A 24,093-nucleotide genomic window follows, 5' to 3' on the forward strand; every position below is an offset into this window, starting at 1 on the left:
AGTGATTTCTGGACTTGATTGTGGTCCAGAGGCCAGAGTAAAAACACACAGACTGCTGCTGCTTGCTGTGTAGCAGAGTATCCTCAGCAGGTGCTTAAACCTTCTCATGTCAGCACTTGTTCCTGTGCATTCTGCACGTGGGAGAACTGTCACGTGGTGCTGCAGGCTTGAAGATCATCTTTTGTTGCACAGGCCCTCAATCACTAATTTGATACCATCCGCCATCACAATAACTTCTTGCATAAAAGGGGTGTGACTCCTGCTGGGGAGGATGAGGAATCATAAGTAGGACAGGGCTTGTCAGACTGAAGCAAATAGCCTCCAACAGGAGACCTGACTGACTCCCTGCTTCAGTTCACCAGATTGTCCGAACAGGGAGTTCCTCACCCATGGGAAAAGGCTGGTTCCATTCCTAATTTTAAGTGCCAGAGTCTCTGAATTGAACTATTACTTGACATTTCAGAGCTCATCCAGAGAGGAAGAAGGGTCAAAGCTCCCAATGCATTGTTTTGGTACCACCACACCGAGAGGGAGCAATAAACCGGATCCCATAGATGCCCCTCTCGGGGTGAGTCGAGCGCGATACAAGTTATATTTATTACGTAACGTAACATAGTCCAGATGTTCACTGGTGTAACTAGAGGGGAGAGATATTTGATTTCACTGAACAACAGTAGGCAGGTCACCTGCTGCAAATTATATGTGGAATGCCATGCTTGACGTGAAACCAGATTGTTAAGGCCTAGGTAGCCTGGGCTAAAGAATACAAGGGCCAAAATACATCGACAAGTAAAATGAAAAAGAGTGCCAATCTGTGTTACAGACTGACTAATTTCCTTGCCTGAGTATTAAAGACTGAGTTGTCTCTGTTAAGGTTTGAACCCGTGATATTCAAGTTTCTACATGATTTTCGAAGCAGGTGCATAGGCCTGCTGCAATAGCTTCACTTTGAAGGCACACAAACAGCCAGACTTTTTAGGTCGAGCCTAGGCAGCACACCAGCGTTGTCTCTCGACATGTAATGTACATCTATGGGCTTTAACCACGCCCATCTCATGCCCATCACTTTCATTCGATCCATGGCCTGCCTCTCAAAATTCCCTTTATTTTGTAGGTAAATTCTTCACGTTTGTCCGCCTTGAGGCTGCTTTGTTACTGCCTTGCAGACTGACCCTATTACATGGATTATTGCTCGGTCGGCCACATAGCTTAGCGTGGTGCACTATTTTATGCCTTGCTGCTTCGCGCTACGTGGTCGTATGTTGTTTCTTGAGCTTCCTTGTTGTGGTCATGCCACTGTTTCTTTGTGGTGTCTGAGCGCTTTACATGAGAATGTAGTGTTTCATATAGCGTGAACTGGATCGGAAGAGCGCTTTACATCACTATGTGAAGTTTCATTTTAGCGCAACCTCGTACTTAATTTGTTTAAAAAACAACATATTACTCTTGTCTTTCCTCCCTCATAACCTGAATGCACAGCGTAAAACTTTCCTCAAAACGGGTGCTGCGCTTCATTCATTCAAGGTATCCGAAACTCATTGGGAATGTATTGAATTCAACTTTGCAGGGTGAAGCACCTTATGTGGCCAAAAGAGGACCAAGGGACAGCCTGTGGTACTGCACCCTTTTCCTGCGACGTACACATTACAGCACTAAATGGTGCAGGCTTTTTTCAGCCAGCATATTAGTAGTAAAAAAGTTTTAACATAACCAGATTGTTCCTGCTTACATTTCACATGCTTTACTTAATCGTGCATTCTCCAAGAATGTTTGCTTTTTCCAGGATGGTGTTACTTTTTTTTTTTATCATGAGAGTGTGAAGTTTTATATCGCACGAAAAAGATTGGAAGAGTGCTTTACATGACTATGCGAAGTTTCATGTTGTGCGACCTCGTAATTATGTTTTTTTTCAAACAGCATATTACTCTTGCCTCCCTTCTCTCATAACTTGAATGCACAATCTAAAACTTTACTCAAAACGGGCCCTGCGCTTCATTTTTCAGCACAGCATCCAAAAGTCATTGGGGATGTGCTGAATTCCAGATTGCAGGATGCAGTACCTTATGTGGCCAAAAGAAGTCACAGGGGACACCTAATGACAGCCTGTGGTACTGCACCCTTTCCGTGCTTCGTGCTCATTAGAACAGTAAATATTGCAGGTTTTTTTCAGCCAGCAGATTAGAAGTGTAAAAGCATTAATGTAACCTTATTGTTTGTGCTTACATTTCACATACTTTACTAAGTCTTGCCTTCTCTGAATGTTTGCTTTTTCCAGGATGTTTTTTCCACAGCCAGCATATTACTCTTGTCTCCCCTCCCTAATAACCTATTTCCCATTTTCCTGGTTCTCCAGCGCTGCAAGGTCATATGAATGGCAATAGCGATATGCAGATATCATCACTCCACTGCATAGAAAAAAAAGTAAAAAAATGCCATTTTCAATGCCAATAGCTTAAACTTTCACAAATGTGAGACCTATTGCATTGCAAATGCTTGTTACTCTTCAGCGTTTCTGAGAAAGGAATTGTCTTTAGAGTGACGTAGTTCTGCTGGGGAACAGGTCTGAAGCGGAAAAAAGTATTCGTGGAGACCATGGGAACATCGTTGGCTGCGCGCTGACTTTTTAAAATATTTCATGTGTCGCATGATGCCTTTTCAAGCAACAGGCCAAGGTTGCTGTTGGGCACGACAGGAATGTTTTTAACGCAGTTTCACTACCTCACACTCGGCCTCCACGAATCATCTGCGGCACACGTGTCCTGGCTGACGCGCAGTCATTGACGAGCGGAAGCAAAGCACAGACTATTCAGATGGACCTTATAGATTTATTTGGAGTTTAGCCTCACTGTATAGTTTCACATTAAAAAAATATGTCATCGTTTTCGTAAGGGAACACTTACATCTAAAATCATGTGGAGCGTAGTGAGTGTAAATTGCAAAGCGCGACCAGTTTAGTATCTTTTTTAAAACTGAGCATACCACCACCTCCGACAGTCCAGCTAGGCGACTACAACTCTTTTTCGTAATATCCTTATTTCAAATCACTGTATTCCCTCTCCTACCTCTGAAAGTGGCGTTCACTTCTTTTTATGTATTTGAATATAAAGGTATTAATCCGAACGCACGCCTAACTATTGTTAAAAAAAGATTATCGATGTAAACTATTTCTCATTTAATATTGGAATATTCATTGTAAACATGCATTCAGTCCAAGCAGCAATGTACGAAACGTTTTGGGGGTTATAAAGGATAGATATAAAGGATAGACGTTTGTTGGTCTCCTGGCAGTAAGTGGTACTAGTCACAAAAATTATGATAAATATTTGTAAAGGGTGTGGCCCTTGTAAAAAGTGAATTGTAAAGAATGGCCCTTCTTTTAAAAAGAGTTCAACCTCCCTTGAAATGTGTTCCATTCGGCATGCAAAAAGCATGTGTGATGTGTTCTTGCAGCAGGTGCATTGGTCTACAGGTCACTGGCCATCCATTGTTAGTGGGCACAGCAGGAAACCCTAACATTGTAACCTCGAGCACAAGGATGGATGAGTTACCAGGATTGTTTGGGCCAAGACCAGAATGGTTGACTGTGCATTTATAGAGATGATTGGCTATGCCCCTACAGGGGAGTAGTTGTATTTGTGTAGAGAGGGAATGAAGGGCTCACAGAGGAGGCAACCTGTGGAGTAGCCCTGTAAGCTCTTTCCCAGCCTCTTTGGGGCCTAAGAAGGACAAAGTGTGGGAAAGCAATCATCCTTTGGACCCTGAATAGGATGTGGTCCTTCTGAATTGTGGCTTAGAACCTACTGACTCAAGGGCTTTCAGTTCCAGCAGAAGACCAGGTCTGAGTCACCAACAAGCATATTTCCCAGTGCATTCCTAGTTCCATCCTATCTACTACACAAGGGGCGAGGCACACAAAAGTAAGAGATGTCAGAGGAACTCAAATCTGATGACATCTGAATAGGCACAAAGTGGGTGTAGGTTTCTGCTGCTACGGCTACCAACCAAGGTGGATGAGACAGAGGAAATAGGACCGCAGCACTCCAGTGTTGGAGGTGGACCCAACCTAATACTTTGTCATCCAATAGGCAGATGCTAGTTCTCCAGGATAGGACAGAGCACAACACAACTTAAGGTGGGCTCCAAAGCGACTTATTAGGGATGGACCAAACACAGTTATATGATTCCATGCTACTCCAGAGTCAGCGTCACTGGTCCCCCAAATTAGTAAGCGCGTGTGTGTGTTTTCGTTGTTGTGTTAGTTATGAGTCATGTGTAAGTAAACTTCAGAGTTTGACACAGTGTGGGGTGATGTGTAGGGGATGCATGTGTATGTTTGTGTTGTCTGTTTGCTGTGGTGGGCTTTGGTATATGGAAATAAACTTCAGAGTGTGGCGCCCAGTCTGCTGAGAAAGATCCTTTATTGGCCCTTGATGTGCAATACATTTATATAGGGTTGCTGGACTCTGATAGAAAGGTGGACCCACGGAGTATAACGTACTTTGATGATTGCTAATAGTGTTTGTAAGCTCTGCAATTACTCCCCCACCCACACATGACCCTCCACCTATTCAGGTCAGTTTCAACTTAAATATGGTGCCTGAGGCGGTGGGTGTCACAAACAAGAAAACCAAGGCTGCTATGGAACATGTAGTTGGTTGGGTATGCTTTGTATAAAAGGATAATGAATAAAGTGATTTGTGTGAATTTCTCACATTTTATAATGTGCCCGTGAGCTCTGTTTGCTAATGTGACCAGTTCATGCACAGTTAAGACTTAAACAAGTTCTTAAGTAAACATCCGCTGTTTGGTGCTTCAACTTTTATGGCACTCATTTTAGGAATCAGGATTTATTTTTCACCATCAGACTTTTACCCCAAGCAATAGCGAGAGAAAAACAGAAAAGAGAGAAAGAAAGAAGTACAATAGGAACTTACAAATGTAAGATACTGAGATATGAAATGTAGAGTGGAGGCAGGAAGAGGTCTGACGTGGAATCGAGACTAGGCAGCGTTTGTATTTGGCAACTCCAGCATTTGACAACACCATTGGCAGGCTCCTACTAAGTGTAGCGGCGCACAAGTGCTGCTTTTCCAATGTGTTGGTATCCATCTGGACTTTTAACCAAACCCACTGCATGCCCATCACTGTCACTCGCTCATGGGCTTGCCCTTCAAAAATCCTTTATTTTCGTTGGTAAATGCTTTATGTTTGTCCCTCCTTGGGGCGGTTTAGTTACCGCCTTGGACATCGCCCCTGTTACATGGCTAATTGCACTTTTGCCAATACATTTGACTTTGAGCAAACTTCTTTTTCCTTTTGTGTTCTCCTTCACGCTGATGCAATAGCGCTTTGAATCTGCTCGCTTATGTGAATCTGTATTACTTTTCATTTTCAATTTATGTGGCAAGAAAAGTCCGGTTAGGAGTTTACAACGCTAATACCTCTAACTCGAGCAAATGCGAGACCCATTGCATTGCAAATGCTTGTGTTTTACTGGTTCATAGATAGATTCTCCTTAGAACTGGGCTTACCCCAATATATCTCAAAACTAAGAATAGAAATGCACTCGGTTTTAAAAACAAATGATACTTCTTGATTAATCAACAATTTCATCATGGTCTTTTTGACATCGATTTTCAGAGCGTATCTGCAATGCTATCAAATCTGCCTCATATATTGCTCTTCATTTCAGAACGATCATGGCAAAAGTTTGATGTTTAAAATGCCTCATATTAAATATTAAATACTGATAAATAAAATAAAGCTGTATTACAGACTGCGATCTCCAAATATATGACAGATAATGACCCAGAAGATGGGCTTCCAGGCATACTTTGGGATGCCATAAAATCAGTTGTCAGTGGAGAATTAGTAGCTATTTCAGCTAGGTTTATCAAAGAAAGGAAAATAAAAAGAAACAAATTGGTGAAGGGAGCAGAAGAACTGGACATAAAACACAAGGAAAGAGGGTGGTGCATTCAGAATGCAATACATACACAGCCGAAGAAATCAGACATATACAGAACTGAATGTGCCCTTTTATGAACCAAGCAAAAATTGTATGTAGGCAGAAATTAATCTGGCAAATTGCTGGTTCACAGACTCTGCATGAATCCCTCTCTGCCATCCGGTCCCAGGGGGCAAACAAATAGCAAAGGAATTCAGGGAATTTAATAAGAAACATTATAATGTGAAAGACCACAACTCTGTAAACATTAGGTCTTAGTTCAAACAAGCACAAATAACCAAGTTAAGACAATAACATACATAACTTTAGAGGAGCCCATCTCTGTAGAAGAGGTAATTTCCTTCATGGCCACAATAAAATCTGACAAATCTCCAGTCCCTGGCTGGCTACACACCACAGTTTTACAAAACCTTCTGTTAGATTCTAGTGCCAATACTGGATCACCTCTTCAACACTGCCACACCCACCACAACATTATAAGAAGTCACAATAGCAGGTATCCCAAGCCCAACAAGAATCCATCACTGTGTAGCTCGTATAGGACTACTTCAATCTTTCATATAGATGCTATTCACTGGCTTTTTAATCTCCCAGCTAAATTCTTCCGTGTCCGTTCACATTGACCCCGGCGAGCTTCATTTTAGAAAGACAATGGGCCCGATTACAACCCTGGTGGTCTATTGACTGCCAGGGTCACAGTGGTGGTCTGACCGCTGCCAAAGCAGTGGTCCAACTGCTTTGTCAGCGGTCTGACTGCCACATTATGGCTGTGGCAGTCGTGCAGCAGTCGGATCGCCAGCACTGCCAGTTTCCCTCCACAGGAGGGTCTAGCGGTGCTGGCAGTCCTAATCCGCCAGGGCAGCACTGCAAGCAGCACCACCCTGGAGATTGCGACACCTCTTTCCGCCAGCGGTTAAATGGTGGTAGCACCGCCATGTAAAGGCTGGTGGAGACGGGGTGCAGGGTGCATCAGGGGGCCCCTGCACTGCCCATTCATTTGGCATGGGCAGAGCAGGGGCCGCCCTGGCCAGCCCTGTCACAAAGTTCACTGTCTTCTTTGTAGACAGTGAACTTTGTGACTGGTGTGGTGCAACCTACGCACCACAGCATTGCTGATGGTTCAATTACGAGTAGTCTGTTTCCGCCCACTGACCCAGCGGGAAACCCATAATGGGGCCCACTGGGAGGCAGCCACAATGGTGGAAACCTCCCCATCGGGACTGCGACGGACGTTTTAAACCATCCGCCGAAGTCATAATGACCACCAATGTGTTGAAAATACAAAGAGAACACTACAAAATATTGACAACATGATTGGGGCCACAAAGAAAGATTTTTTATTAGCTGTTTCCACTGAGAAAGTGTTGAATGGGATGCATTCACCTTACTCAGAAGAAAATACTCAAATGTTTTGGTTTTAGAGAAATTTATGCAGATGAGTCCTTAGGGAATACAGAATGCCACCCCAAGAGTTAATGCTGGTGTTCTTTCAAGATGGTGTTCTTTCAAGCTCTTCCTCATTCAGAAAAGGAACACATTAGGGAAGCCCTTAATCTGTTGCTTTTTGCCTAGTACATGGGTGCATGGTTTGTTTGACTTTACAACATATTCAATCACTTCGCTTGCCTTTAACACACATCTTATGCAATGAATGCCTTTACCATGCATGCCTTTACCACCTTTTTGCAGGGCCATCGCCAAACATTTTGCCTCTTTTATCCTACTTTTTCTGACCTTTTTTGTTGGCTTGAGGACTTTGGGTACTTTACCGCTGCTATCCAGTGCTAAAGTGCATTTGCTCTCTGTCTACATTGTATTGGTGATTGGTTTATCAATGGTTGGCATATTTGATTTACCAGCAAGACCCTAGTAAAGTGCACTATGTGTGCCCAGGGCCTGTAAACCAAATATTACTAGTGGGCCTGCAGTACTGATTGTGCCAGCCACACGAGTAGCCCTGTAAATATATCTCAGACCTGCCATTGCAGTGTCTGTGTGTGCAGTTTTAAACTGCCATGTCGACCTGGCTGGTGCACCCACTTGCCAGGCCCAAACCCTCCCTTTTAGTAAATGTAATATACCTCTAAGGTAGGCCGTTGGTAGTTCCATGGGCAGGAGGCAGTGAAGTTAAAAGGTAGGACTTGTGCTGGTGTGTTGTATATGTCCTGATAGTGAAATACTGCCAAATTCGTTTTTCACTATTGCAGGGCCTGTCTCTCCCATCAGTTAACATGGGGATTGCCTTGAAATATATTTTAAGTGAATTTCCCATTGGGAGCAGATTGAGATATGGAGTTTGGGGTCTCTGAACTCACAAATTTAAAATATAATTTTTGGTGAAGGTGGTTTTCAAATTGTGTGTTTGAAAATACCACATGTGGGCATTTTCTTACTTAACCATTCTGTGCCTCTGCCTTCCTGTGGAATACATGCCTGCGTTTTGTGATTTGGTATAAATCTGTTAAATCGTTTTTGAGAAATTAAGGGTCAAATGAATTGTACATTTTGCCAGTTGGGATTGCAAGAGCCTTGCTGGTGTCCTGTGAGAGAGGAAATTAAAAAAAAGGAGGCCTGTGATTGGTTGAGAGGCCCATTTTCCCCGTGAAGCTTCATGCTGCTGCCGGAGTGAGAGGCTCCCTCAAGTCCTACAAGAGTGAGTGCTCTGATTGGCTAGCTGTTGGAATTTTAGAAACGAAATGGCCGCCATTGTTGCTTACTGTGAAAAATTGGAGGTGTTGTGGAAATGAAGGAACAAGCTATAAAGGGAGCAGCAGAAAGGCATGCTGTCCCCCTAGATTTAGAGAGGAGGACTCTAAGGGATAACTACTGTGATACAATTAAATGTATATTGTTTTGAACTAATTTTTATGATCTCTGGATCGTGAATAGTAAAAAGTAGTAGGTGAGCTGTGAATTTACTTTACTAGATGAAATGGATATTGTGTCCCTTATCATTGATAGGAGGTTGGTAAAACATAAGTACTGTAAAGAATAGAATGTTCATTTTTTTTTAAAAAGTTATGATCTCTCAAGACAAAATGTAGGAAGGAGTAGGTGATATTTTATCTACCATACACACTGTAGGAAGTTAGTGGAGATGGTGTTTCTCTGAATCTACGATTGGCACCCATCAGGTTGGGAAGAGTTCTGAGCAGAGTTAAGTCTCTCCCCATGTTCTACTACACAGTAAAAAGAGAGACCAGTCCCTTCTCACACCTCTAAGCACATCTGTCATCTAAGAAATAGGTCTGAAAGGAGAGCCCTGTCCCTAACCACACCCTACTACTCACAATCGTCATCTGAAAGAGAGGTCAGAAAGAAGGAGGCAGTGCTCCCCATGCATGCACCCTACTACACAATCCTGTTCTCTGAATGAGAGAGGTCTGAAAGAAGAGGCCAGTCCATCCACACACCCTACTACTACACTCACCCGTCATCGCAAACAGAAATCTCAAAAAAGAGGTCTGTCACTTCCCATGCACACTGCTGAACCCCACCCCCCATCTGCCCCTCACCTCAGAAAGTGGTCTGAAAGGAGCGGCCAGTCCCTTCCCACACACTACTACGCACACTTGTCATCTGATAGAGAGGTCTCAAAGGAGAGGTCAGCCCATCTCCACACCCTACTTGGTGGGAATATCTCTCAATGTCACAGTTACAAGAGCTGAGGAGATGGGCAATCTGAAGTGGATTATTGCCTTATTCCACTGTATTATACAAAGACATCATTTATTAAAAATGATTTGTAAACTGTGCACCCTTTCCTGTTGTGTTACAATACAAACCCATTCCCTTTCAAAATTGTCTGCACACATAAGATATACTCATCAGCTATGTTTCCATGTATACACTCAAAAATAATTAATTTACTTAAAAAAACAAACTAGCAATTCACTGAAAAAAACAAGGTTAAAAAAACGTTATATTTAGATATGATGAAAAGATCTATTTAAAAAAAATCTTTAGAAATTCACTGAAACAAACAAAAGTTAAAGTAACGTTATATTTAGCTGAATTTCTCAACATTAACGTTTTGAAGTTTTAAAAACACAGAAATTCAGCACTTATAGTTAGCAGCACTTTCTATAACTTGTGCCCCCGACATGAACTGCTATGACCTTACATATGGCATGATCTGTCACATCATTTATGACATCACTGGGGACATCTCAATTTTCATAATTGATGGCATCACTGATGACATCATCCAAGCTTCCCTTTTCCACATATTGTTCTGTAAATTAGTATGGCATTTGAGGCCTCATAATAAGTACAAAATAAGTCAAGCAAATTTCAGCCATTACTACTGCCACCTCAAATACAACTCACTTAGGTGTTGAAAACAAGCATTATATACAACATTGAGCTTATAGCATATACTTTACATGTAGCATAGACCAAATTAACAATTGGCCACAGACGTATGTGTAACCCTCATTGAACACAGTGTTCAATTTGTATAGACTTGTTGAGAGAAAGCCAAGATAGTTAATGTCAGTTCAAAAATAAAAAAATAGCCTACTACAAACAGCTTTAATCTTTATCAACCTGTGACACTCACTAAACCTATATTGAGAGATAAAGTTGAGATGAGCATAGAAGTGGGTGCTGTAAATAGTTTTGTCTCTATGGAAAGAGTTTACTCTGTATCAGACTGTTTGCAAACAGTGAAACTCTCATGGTAAATACATCACAGAGAATTATTCACAGAGAATAAAAAATAAACTCTACTAAGAACAGTTACACTCTTTGCAACAGTTGTCAAAAAACACTATTTGCTACACATAACCATGATCTAAAGGTCCTAAAGAACATACTACTGGCAGCATTAATACTATGGTGAAATCTGCACAGATAGCCCTTCTTCTGAAGCAAAATAAGCACTTGTGCATAGTTTAGTACCTTGTGCACACACTCTTCTATGCTAATTATGAAATATCAAGCGTAATCGATTATCTCTTATAACTAATATCTGCTTACAAAAGTTAGTATCTTCTACGTAGAATCTTTCTCCTGTTGGAATCTTTTTCTTCAGAACCAAAAAGTTGTGCAGAGCATATTGACTCTAAGTCAACCATCAGTTGCACACAGAATTACTCTTGAATGCAAACGTTTATAACGTGATCAATACCTCTACACAGCTATGGTGCATTAGGAGCACATGTGTTATGTAAACACTTACACTCATTAGCTGGACTGAATCTGTACAAAATTACGTAGAAAAGTAATATGGAAATTATCCACCACTATGTAAACTGTAAAACAAACTAGCAATCTCATTGGATTATGTCATCAGTGATGTTATCAGTGATATCATCAATGATGCCATTTGAGATGTCATCAGCGATGTTGTAAATGTTGTCATAGAATGTCATGAGTGATGTCATATGTGAGGTCAACAGTTGTGCATGGTGGGAGCGCAAGTTATAGTTAGGTCTGCTAACTATGACTGCTGAATTTTGTGTGTTTTTGTAACTTCAAAACCTCAATGTCTTCACTGAGAAATTCAGCTAACTATAATGTTACTTTAACCTTCGTTTTTTTCAAGTGAAAAAGGATATATGTACACACACATATACACACAGACACACATACACACACATTTATATATGTATATATATGTATATATATATTTTTGTTTTTTTCACTACATACACACTTACATTAACTATATTTACCATGCACAGTAAAGGCATGCGTGGTAAAGATTTGCATCGTAAATGATATGTGGTAAAGGCAAATGCGTGGTAATGCCTGCGTTGAAAGACATTTTCCTGAAGTATGGCTAAGATGGTAACTCTAACATTACTTGGGTTATAAATGGACAGTCAACATATCAACATACATTAAGTCTATTTGTGAACGATGTGCTCACACTCAAATGCCTTATTCATTGCCTACCAATTATTTGCTAAAATGTTGAGGTGCACATTGGACCTGCAGATTCACTAATCCTCAATCTCTCTACCCCACAAAAGCAATAAGACATGTTCTGTTCCCATTCCAGATTGAGAGGGCCAAATACAATAACCTATATTTAGGTTTGCAGGTAATCAACGCCCTGCCATCAACCACTACTCTTAACTATAGTTATCTCCTTTGGTCCATATGTCACGAACTGAACACATTATGGATTGCCTAGATAGTTAAAATAGTCACTCTTCAAATGAACGCCGTCTCAGAGATTCTGTTCGTTTTCCAATCGCCCTTCAACCACCCACAGTTATGTTGATAAAGCTACAAAAAGAGGGAGACAAATTCGCATTGACAGGCCAAAAGCCATAACTACATCAGAAAACAAACAGCCTACAGACACCTACAGGAAGGGGGACTGGAAAACCCTAACAGCGCACAGAACTATCAACGAGCCCAAGTGAGGTGTACTCTGGATGGGGTAGAGAGCTGCCTCCGAAGCACTGGTGCTTCGTAAACCAGTAGAAGGTATGAATACACGTATGGAAAGTTTAATGGTTTCATAAGAGACCCAGGGTCTGAGGGTGTATTATTTTCCAACCTCTAAAGCCTACGTGGGGCAGGGTTGCAGGAAAACGGCCTGACAACATTACCATCAAAGCTCTCTCCCATTATGTCCAACCCGACTTCAAGCCCGTCCTTACACCGGATCATTTTTCAAATGGCCAGAAGCAGGGTGAAAAAGGGGCTAATCTGCCTAGAATTATTGCATTTGAGCAGCTGAAGAATGCAAACAGATTGCCATATCGAAAGCATTCAACATGTGCAGATCAGACACTGGGTGGCTAGCGCAGCAATGAAAACCTACGCTAGTAGACTTTAACATCAATGGAGAAATGACTTCCCTTGAAGAACTATTACAGGCACCTACTTTCGAAGATATATATAGATTACTGACACAATCTACCTGGAGAGAGGAGTCAACAATCCAGAGAGAGTGGAAGAGGGGATTGGAACGGAGCCTCACAAAGACTGGGAAGTCATTTTTCAGAGAACAAGCTGTGCAGTGAGAAGTGCTGTAGGCAGACAACCCAGGACACATATAGGGGGTCATTCTGACTATGGCGGACGGCAGAGGCCGTCCGCCATAGTACCGCCGCCAAATGACCGCACCGCGGTCAAAAGACCGCGGCGGCCATTCAGACATTTCCTCTGGGCCGGCGGGCGCTCTCCAAAAGAGCGCCCGCCGGCCCAGAGGAAATGCCCCTGCAACGAGGACGCCGGCTCAGAATTGAGCCGGCGTAGTTGCAGGGGTGCGACGGGTGCAGTTGCACCCGTCGCGTATTTCAGTGGCACCCCCTACCGCCATCCTGTTCATGGCGGGTTTCCCGCCATGAACAGGATGGCGGTAGGGGCTGTCAGAATCCTCATGGCGGCGGAGCGCGCTCCGCCGCCATGAAGGATTCCCCCAAGCAGCGGTAAGTCGGCGGGAGCCCGCCGACTTGCTGCTTCTGACCGCGGCTGAACCGCCGCGGTCAGAATGCTCGTGGGAGCACCGCCAGCCTGTTGGCGGTGCTCCCGTGGTCGGTGGCCCTGGCGGCCACCGGCCGATAGGGTCAGAATGACCCCCATAGTTACTTACTGGGATTTCATGGCCGAGCACACAACTGGTACCCAGAGAGATCAAGGACATGTTGGAAAGGTTGCAGTAACATGAACCTCCCGCTCCATCTTCTCTGGTACTATCCCAAATTATAAATTAACAAGACATTGGATGTGTGTTCTAGATGATATTGATGACATATTCAGTATCAAATTTCCTGGATTTCCGGTATACGTACTTCCTAGTCTCCCCAATAGACACTCATTCCCCAAAAATATACCTGAGACTTGTACTGGCCGATCTGGATGCAGGGTGCCAGAGAACTACCCCCAAAAGGGTAGACAGTGTTACGGAGTTACATAAGGTTCTGTGTCCCTTTCCTGAAACGTGTGCTTGTGTGAATTTTGCTCACGAGTACAGAGGGGTTTGGGTAGGTAGTTTGGGTTTTGAGTTTGGGATGTTGATATTACTTTGCTGTTCTCCACTGGCTCTTGGATGCAGGCAGGAGTATGGTATCGTTGTTTTGAAAATCTATCAAAAAAAGAGAGTTGATCATCAAAATGCTTCCTATTTTGTTGGTGATTCTGAATATTTTCTTTTTTTGCTACCGCTTATTACTCGGCTCATACTGCGGTTTCAGTCGGTGTCTTATATGCTGGTGATTTTACATATTTGTTGTAGTTTCTGTGCAACAGATGAGAATATTGAATACATCTCGCTTATGTTTTAGTCTGACGTGTAACGTGACCAACAATTAATTTTTTTACGTTTATATAATTCACTAGGACCGTGTAAAAAGCTCTTCCCTTCTACATCTGGTCTTCCATGGCACAAAATCATGTATGCGCCCTATATATGCGCGAGCAAGAAGAAAAGGACGCTCTGCCACTTCAGTGCCTGCAGTGACACCCGAAAACACAATATTGTTATTTTTTTTACTGTTTCTGCGACGAAAAAGGCACTGTGTCCTCGTTTGGGACTCGAACGTTATGTTTTTTAAAAAGTTTTTTTCTCTCCTTAGTAGAAATTGTAATTAACCCTAAGCAAGTGCCTTCTATTTCACCCATCTACTCACCAATTGTTTGTGGATTTTGGAACCGGCAATTTACTTCTACTGTCGTCTGTGGTTTTCACTTGGCATTTTAATTTAATAATCAGACTTACCTAGTTGATCCTGCTGGCAGCGCACATATGTAGTTGTTGAAAACTTTTATTTCATAACTAGATCCAACTGAAGCCATTTGCAACTGGTCAACAGGAATGTCACCCAGGACTTTTTCTCTTTATATTGCAGAACTGCGTAGATGCCGGTTGGTGGGAAGGAGAAGTAAATGGCAGAAGAGGAATGTTTCCAGATAATTTTGTGAAATTACTCCCCTCTGAACTGGAGAGAGACATGAATGTAAGTCGCCATTCGTTTAAGTGAATCGCTGTCCATTAACGGTGGTTGGTGACTACAGCAACCCCCCAAAAAAGAAGAAAAACTCTCAATAGATTTGAAAAACACCTGTTGAGTTACTTTAAAAAAAATAAAAAAATAATCACAATCTTTGCAATATATCAAAAACTTAATCAGCAAATGCATGAGTCATGTTTTAAATTGTGATGAATTGGTAGTTAAGTAGGACGAGTTAAGGGTAGTATGCATTGTGCTGTTATTTATTGTCATCCAATGTGTTTAGTTTCTTGATCTATAACAAACTACTTATCTGATTAACGTTCTACCCACATTTTGTAATCCCACGGTTTAAAGCGCTTTGATGTGAGCTTCCTTAGTGCTACACAAATATGACTTTAAAATGTGCTTGTGAATATGGTCAGTCTGGCATTAAGGCAAATAATTGTAAAGCTACAGATCACCATTATATCCACTAGCGATATGAAAGGTTGTGTAATTTGCTTTTTGCGTGATTACTTTAAGTTTTCGAAAAAAATATGTAAAATTATATGCAATTACCCCAATGCAAAACTGGAATTTTGCACTATATCTTAGTGCGGAATGCTCCCTCACATGCATTTTGGATGCAAAAATGCATTTGATACTAAAGGTGTCACAAAAAACAAGTGCCACAAGTAGCAGACGCTGGTGTTCTGGTCGTTTGCTTTCTTCTGTGTGTTGTATTTGTGCTACACTATTGTTGCAAACAGTGCTTAATCACACAATGTGATGCAATAGTGTAATTTCAGGAATTTCCAGAATAAGCGTAATGCAGAATTATTGAAACTATGTGAATTTACTCTTCGGGACATAGACTCCGACACCGTTGTCTTAGTGTAAAAGGTCATTTATTAGGACAGGCTTGCTTATCGTAATAACACATCAAAGTAACCATAGCTTAAATGTCAGCTTTAGTTTTAACCTTGTAACTTCCCTTCTTACATCCTCACTTCAATCCACCACTTATCCTTCGCTCACTCAATTTCCACTTTCATTCCTACACATCCCCCTTTTGTTCGTATCCCCTGCCTGACTCGGGCCTCCCCCAGTTTGTCATCCTTCACCTGCTTCTTGTTCCCCCTGGAAGGGTGGACAAACCCGCATCTGACTCTCCACCCTCCCCCATCTACTGCCACCCAGCACAAACCCAATTGGCGATTTGCTGTCCCACCAGCGAACCCACTGCAACACCTCATGCCTTGCCATCCGTTTCACACCGCCAAAATCTTTCTCCCCATAAGTTAGTTGGCAAGAAACGCAATTCCAGCATATAATGCACGTTCCCCATTTCTGAGAGGGGCACACCGTCATCCTTGAAAAGCACCTGCTCCTCCTCTTTTATCCCCTTGTGTGTCAGAACCTTGATATCCTGAGCCCAGCCGAAAACCCGCATAGCCTTATTGAGCTTCCTCTGAGCACTTTCGATAGCCCCATGTTTTTGCGCTCCACGCCATTTCCTAAGTGGCACAAGTTCTGTCCATACCAGGCAACTCCCATGCATATTGCGTTTCATCAGTACCACGTCACATTGCATGTGTTGCAGTAGGGTGAGCCCAGAGAGATGGACCAGGTCATTCTCTCCCAGGTGTAACACCAATACATCCGGACATCCCCACGTCGGCAACAGTGATGTAATAAAAGGAATCAAATTGTCCCACCTCATGCCGCTCGTTCCGTACCACAGCACCTCGTGTCTGCTACTCGGGAGTCCCAAAGATCGTCCATAGACCTGCCGCTCTGCAAATTTTGCTGCCCAATGAATAAAAGAGTGCCCGGCCACCCACGTGATCGCTTTCTGATTCTCTGGGCCACTCACGCAACCTAAAAATGAAACAAGAGTCAAAATGAAAACCACAAGACCCCCCCCACCCCGCTGTGTGCGACACCACACCCTTTCCAAGCGCTCCCTACTCACAAAACTTGCCCGTACCTGCTCCCCATAGCCCATTTAGCCTGTACATATCGCTCACAGCATTTTGTTTGCCATCGTCCAATACGCTTGATTCTATCCCAATCCCACCCCAACCTGGCCGCTTCAGTCGCTGCACCAGTCCTAAAGGAGTAAGTACCAAAATTACCTGCCTGTCTATCCAGGTGCCTCAAAACCATTCTCAGCACAGACAACAGCTGGAAAGCTGTGACCTTTGTGCCATTCTCATGAATAAACACACTTTCCCTCAGTCTCACCCTGTCCACCCTAAAAGAGTCCCATTCTCATACAGGGCATGCTTCCGCCACGCCCCCTTTCTCCAACCATATCCACTTGCCCTTACCCAACTGATCTGTCTTTGATCGACGCAACCAAATCCCTAGCCTCTCACCCTGACGCTGCACCTCACTTACTTTTAAGCCCTCAGCTTTCCCCACCCCAACAACTCAGACTCATGAAAAGCCCCAAAAAACATCCACATCATACATAAACGAAAGAGGGCCACCTCATTGGCATTGAAACAACAAACTGGCAGCACGTGCAAGATCTGCAATAGTAGCTTAAATGTAATGGCTTCACGAGCAAAAGCTGACCCTGTGCGGATTCTCCCCCAACCTTTCAACTTTTTTTCCCAGAATATCATTCCTCGCCGGGTCCCATCCAAAAAACAACTTCCCGTAAAAAGACACACCTGCCAACTTGCCCCCAATCGTGGCTGACGATAAACCCTTCGGAATCAAAAACACAACAAAACGCAGCACCCTAGATTCTAACATTCTTTGTTCCTGTGTCCAAAACGACCCCCTGTAAGCTTAAAAATCCTGAAATTCCAACCATGCCAGGCGGTAATTCCTGAGGGTTGATTCTGCAAGCGACCTCTCCACCAGTCTCATGACCATCACGCACCCCACTCCCAAATGTCTGCCAGGACCGCTGTCCTTCGCGCCGGGTGCCAACTGCCGGAAACGCTACCACTGCGAACAAGACCGGGAATCTGCAGTGGAATTGTTTGCCCCAGGAATATGCGCAGCCTTAAAAATGATATTCAGAGTTAAGCAATGCAACATAAACCTCCTGAGCAACCGCAGCACCCTAAGATCTTTAGCTCTCTGTCTAGTCACCAACGCAACCACCGTCAAGTTGTCCACGTGAAACATCACTGACCTGTTCGCCAACTCATCTCCCCAGACCAACAAAGCCACCAGCAGAGGAAAGAATTCCAAGAAGACAATACTCCTCCCTTGACTCAACCAATGTGCAGGCCATGTCTCCACGCACCAAAACAGTCCAAAAGAAGCTGCACCTGCTGCGTCTGAAAAAATCTGCACCTGCCAAACAGTGTCCTCCTCCCGGAAAGACATAGAGACCCTGTTGAACTGTGTCAAAAACATGTCCCGTGCTTTAATGTCTTCTCCCAGACCTGTGGTCAACCTAATCCTGTGATGTGGGAGGGATGCACCTGGCATTGCCAAACCCATGCGCCTGCAGAAAGTCCTGCCCCCCTACTCTACATGCAAAATTCAGAAGACCAAATAGCTGTTGAGCCATGTGCATTCCAATTTTTTGCTTCATTCTGATCCCCCTCAAGAGCAACAGCATCTCATCTATTTTTACTGCCGGTAGGCGCGCTATGAACTCCCTCGTGACTAGTTCAATGCCCAATAAAGTCAAAACACATTTCGGGCCCTCAGGTTTTCCTGGGGCTAACAGTACCCCAAAGTGCCAACTGCTCAAATTGCTGCAGTGCCCTGCCACAAGAGTCTGACTGCGCTGTTCCTATGAATAAAAAAACATCTAATTAGTGTGACACCGTCCGGTGTCCACTCACTTGAACAAAAATCCACTGCAGGAAAGTACTAAAAGCCTCAAACAATGCACAGGAGATCATCGTGCAGCCCCTAGGAAGGACTCTGTCCACATATATAGCACCTCCCAACTGCATCCCTAGCAAAGAAAAATCATCCGGTGAATGGGGAGCAGCCGAAAAGCTGCCTTGATATCACACTTGGCCAACTCTGCACCTTTCCCATACCCCCGGATGAGTCGAATAGCATCATCCACTGTGGCGTATACCACCCTTGTATCTTCCGGCACGATGTAATCATTCACTGATGCCCCCTCAGGCCATTCCAACATGCTCCTGTGCCCGCTGAGGCATACCCGCCCCTCCCTGAGCGGGATGATGCTGAAACGGCTTATATACTACTGGGAGACCAATGCTGTGTGTGTGGAAGCCGGAGAGTGCGAAGATGTCATCCATTGCATCCATAATTCCGAGTCCACGTCCCCCCAGGGCTTCTCAGGGTATATGCTAACTCTGGCTCTGAACTCCTCATCGTAATTTAGCCAAGCAAACCCCCCAAAGTGTAGTAGTGCTTTCCGGATAATATCCATGCACTTAAACATGGCAATGGCCCTGTCAAGATATTTCTCGCAGTATATACTAGCATAAATCAAAAAGGCAGAGATCCAGTTGTCCATAGTTATTGGAACACGAGGCCTCTGCGGCAGTTCCCACTCTTCCTCCTTAGAACCTTCTTTCGTCTGAATATCCCTGTGCAAAAGTTTGAAAACATCCACATGTTCATGTTTCCGAATCATTGCTTTTGTCTTGTCTGCCACGTGTGACCCCAACAGCATAACGAGTCCTATGTACGGGAGCCTCTTATGTCCAGCCCCTCCCTAGTCCTCATCTGCCTTCTCCCCGCTTGCCACTACCTCTCCTTCTTCGCTTTGCGCCAACAGCGCCTCGGCTCCCCCTTTGTCCTTAGCACCTGCATCTACCGCACTGGTATCAGGCTGTGAGTGTATTGAATCCTCGCCCACACCAATAGATTTGTATTGTGCCGCACTGGCCTTGCCCCTCCGTTCACCCCATGGTGCCCACCATTCTCCTTTACCTTGCACCCCACGACCAGCCGTTGCGATGTCCAGCCTTGGTCTGCGCCTGCCTCCATCCTTGCGAGCGACCTCGTACCCATTAGCGGTAGACATTGAAGCCTGTAAAACATTAACAGAAGAGGGTGTTGCGCCGCTCCTGTGCCCCTGCCCCTTCCCTTGCCCCCCACTCACCTCCTTTTCATGAATCTCCCCCTCTTCCACTCATCAAGGTCCTCCTCATAATCCAGATCAATCATTTCCTCTTCATCCACACCCATTCCGTCATCAACGCCAGCTGCATCCACCATCTTGTATTCCTCAGCCACCCTGAAACCCTTATGGTGTGAAGCAGGCATGTGCTTCATGCGTTCCCACGGTGTAGAGAAGGCCGCCGAAGACCCCTCTAGTTCTTCCGATCAACGCCCTGAGGCCGTATTGCGCCCCGTTGGATTCACCACCTTTCTGCTAGCCTCTGACGCTGGCATTGTCTTTCCGCGCTGCTCTTGGCCGTGTGCGCCAGGAGCTGCTGTCACGCTGCCTAACCCACCAGCCACACCAGCTTCCTGCACTACCCCATGCTCCTCATGTAGAATCCACACCCAACTAACCTTCTTCACCCCTCGCCCTTCATCCTGGCCCCCACTAACCCCCACTGATTTCCTCTTTGCCTTCCTGAACTTCCCCTCTGCCTCCTCCCTCTCCTTACATAGCTTGGCCCACCTGAGTTCTGTCTCTGCCACCAATTTTCTGTGCTCTTGAATCCTAGCCTCTATGTCGGCTGATGCCCAGTGAGTAGTGAGGGGGTGTCGTGCCTCAAACACCTCCTTTGCCCTGCTGCTCTCATCCAACTGCGCCGCCTCCCCTGGGCAGCTACTCTACCCTTATCAGGCAATGCCCCCTAAGGCCCCCCCACTCCGGCACCAACCCTTTTCCCCTTCCCTTTGTTACCCTCCTGCCCCCTCCCCTTAGCTACTGTTGTCCCTGGCTGTGGCCCCAGCCAGCGTGAGATCTAAGGGCTTCTCCAGCCACCGAAGGTCATCCTTGTCCTGTTCTGCCCGCACAGCATGTTCACCCTGCTCCAGGCCCTGTGCCAGTGGGCCTGTGTTGTCCCCCAGGGGGCTGCTTTCCCCCAGGTCCTCCCCTTCTGGTTCCCTGCCTCCTCTAGACTCCCCCTGTAGTTCCCCATCAGTGAAAACAGGAGGGGGGGTGGAGGCGCGGCGTCATCGCCCCTTTTTAGGCTTCTTAACACTGTCCCCGGCTTTATTTTCCCTGCGGGGGAAATGCATGCAGCGGTCGCCGCCGCTACCTCCTGGGACAGAGCACGAGGCGCGCGTGTCATGCCTGCCCAGGCCTGGTCCAAGACACCAGGCCTGAGCAGGTTCCCTCGGCCGGCTTCGCCAAGCATGCGAAGCGCAGCCCAAAGTGCTTCAATATCGTGGCCTGCGGCCATGATATTAATTGTTAGGGTTCACAAATGAAATAAATTCCCTTTCCTACCTCTATGAGGATCGGCCTAACTTCCGCACAGCGTGACCTGCTAGCGCCGTAGATGCCGATCCCCAACCCCCACCCCCTTATATACCTACCATCAAGACCCTCCCACCCCCGCCCTATCCCTGCCCTGGCCGTCTCCATCCGGCCCGAGAGCTCCCACGAAAAGACCGGATTGCATTCACGGGGCCCATAGTGTCATGTAAAATTTACTGGGGTCTAGTTCTGCCATTGAAAGAAGCGTTTCCTCCATTCCTTTCGATGAAAACTACCCACAGCACAGCTCATTCTGTTCATTACAAAACTGTTCTCTATCAGTTCAATTTTTTAGGATTCTGGTGGGTTAAGTGTATTTTATGTGTGCGGTACTAGGCTAGCAGTTCCACTAGAAATCCAGAATCTGGTGGTTTTTTTGTTTATTATTCCTATTGAGTCTGATAAGTTTGGTGGAGTGGAAGAAAGGATCTAACAAACATTTCTTTAAGAACTGGATCTGGATTTTTGTAAGGGAAAGTCGTTGGTAGGGGTTGGTTCAGTGTGTGCATTTGTGGTGCCCTCAATTAGAAAGAAATGGAATATAATAATGAAACAACGTGTTGAGCTGCAACAATACGGAAGCTGGGAATTGGCAGAGCTAGGATGTACAAAGAAGAATACAATGAAAAAGAATCAGAAGTTGAAGTTAAAGAGGTTTATGCTGCAAATTATTAAGTACTAGCTAGGTTGATCAAAAAGCATAATATTTTTGGGTATATATTTAAGGAAGTCTGTGCGCAAGCATATTTGAACTATGTGAACAAAACTGCCATGAATCCAACAACATGCTACATGAAGGAAAGCAAAACAAATTAACCCCTAAAGGCGATTAGTGAATAGCATTGTGTCTGTCCTTATGAGAGGCTAAAACATTAGTCTCAATGTGTTTCTAAACAAACAAATCTACAAATCTATGATTAAAATGTCATTTAGTGAGCAAAGTAAATACAAGATATGTCATGTCCACTCTCTACAAGAAGAGCTACATTTTAATCCTTCCCCAAAACTGAATGGGAACACAACTGGGACAATGCAAACCCAGAAAAGCATATGAAAGCCTATGGTTGATGGGGCTGACACCAAGCTCATTGTCTTCCCCTCTGTACTTCTTATTATACCTTTTGAACAATTGATGAGACAAGAATGTCCGTACAGCTAACCCTGTGTGTAGAGGATGTAGAAATACTGCTTTTTGATAATTTGTGTTGCTCATTGATGATTACACCGAGTTGACACTAATTTATGACCTGTGGCTAGCCCACACTCTGGCACTAAACCTTCTATGAACATTAGTCGCAGAATATTCGAAACGTTATGTACATCTTGTGACCTTTCACAAATGTATTATGTTGAATAACAGAAGAGTATGTCTTATAGCTTGTACACTTTGGTTTTCTTTGTAAACCATTGGAAATATTTTACCCATTTCCCTGAGGCTAGGTTCATACTTAGCAAGTCCTATGCATAACATAAAAATTAAGAAAAAAATAAAAGTGGATGTGACATTCCAAAATTGGATCCTATACAAGTGTTGCATTCTCCATAGACTTATAAAGGGGTTGTCCTTACTCATAACTCAAAAATAGTTGAATAGTTATTCCCTAAAATTCTCTGGCATTTTGACATCTTTAGTTTTTTTGAGATTATGGTGAATTCTGAGCTTCTGCCTTGATCATCTAAAGATAAACAATGAGCATTCCTGGGTGTGGATTTCGACTCACTATACCTCTATGTCAATAACAGGCGTCTATAGAGTCACCTTCCTGTAGGGGTAGTCAGCACCCATGTGTCCTACTTGGCATGATGGTTATCCAACATATCTGTTAATCTACGCATTTCAGTTCATTCATTTATTTTATGTGTGTATGCCAGGAAGGTAAATGAGTTCTTAATTCTTTAGCTCATCCTTAACTGCTTTTTTTCCTTCTGGAGGAATGGTCAATAATAGGTCCAAATGCTGTATTTCATATTGTTCTCACATTCAATTGAAAATGGGTTCAGTGTTTTTCACTGTTCCTACTGACTGATCAGGAGATTGTCTTACATTCAACTACGCCTTAACATTTTATCTGATACTCACTTCCAGGCCTAAAGCTCGGTCTGTACGCCATTCAGTCCTGAACAAAATCAATTTTAGCTTGAACCATAGACTATGGACTGGGTCAGCTTAATGCTGTTCGGTAGCTTTTTGCCCAGACTTGCCTCTTTTGCCCAGGCTCTGAGTTTCAACATCAACCAAAGCCTCTCATATAAAGAAAACATTCAGAAGGAAATCAAGTCTACATGACATCAGACCCGTCTCCGCTACGAGATCAATCATTCCCTTACTGCACAGGTAATGCTGTTTCCTGAGACAACACTAAAATCTGTTACATATCTCTGTCCAACAGGTCAACAGAAATATGACAATATGTCCCTTGTAATCAAGGAAATCACTGTCTTGAATCAGGTTCAAGATACAGAACATCACATTTAAAACCACTGCCACCCAGAAACGGGATGTTGTAGGACTCTCACTATGGAGGTAAGACTGCTGGTTTTGGGCGGTAGCACCACTGCGTGTGGGGGACTGAGTCAATCTCACACCGTCTGGCAGTTGTCAGCCTAACCTTCTCGACTAGCTAGTACCACCTCACCCAAACCTAGAAAGTAAAGGTGATTTGTGGCAGCCTGATGCATGACACACTGACTCCTCAGGGACGTCGGGGTAGGACAGATCTTACTCCTTTATCCCAATTCCACACAGTCTCATACATGCAAGGCAGACAGAGAAATATATTTTATTGAAGCAAGTGCATTCTATGGTAATAAGACATGAGCTGCGATTATTAGGA

General features: G+C 44.1%; 1 protein-coding gene across 3 annotated transcripts in view; it reads left to right on the top strand.

Moving 5' to 3' along the window:
- Positions 1-24,093, top strand: part of SH3KBP1 (SH3 domain containing kinase binding protein 1) — a 1,044,962-nt gene that overhangs the window by 801,593 nt on the left and 219,276 nt on the right. For all 3 annotated transcript variants that reach the window (XM_069204692.1, XM_069204693.1, XM_069204695.1), the window contains one exon: positions 14,779-14,886. In XM_069204692.1, the coding sequence (XP_069060793.1) occupies positions 14,779-14,886 (108 nt within the window). The remainder of the gene's footprint in view (positions 1-14,778; positions 14,887-24,093) is intronic.

The sequence above is a fragment of the Pleurodeles waltl genome, chromosome 8 (assembly GCF_031143425.1).
Source record: "Pleurodeles waltl isolate 20211129_DDA chromosome 8, aPleWal1.hap1.20221129, whole genome shotgun sequence".
Taxonomy (NCBI): Eukaryota; Metazoa; Chordata; class Amphibia; order Caudata; family Salamandridae; genus Pleurodeles; species Pleurodeles waltl.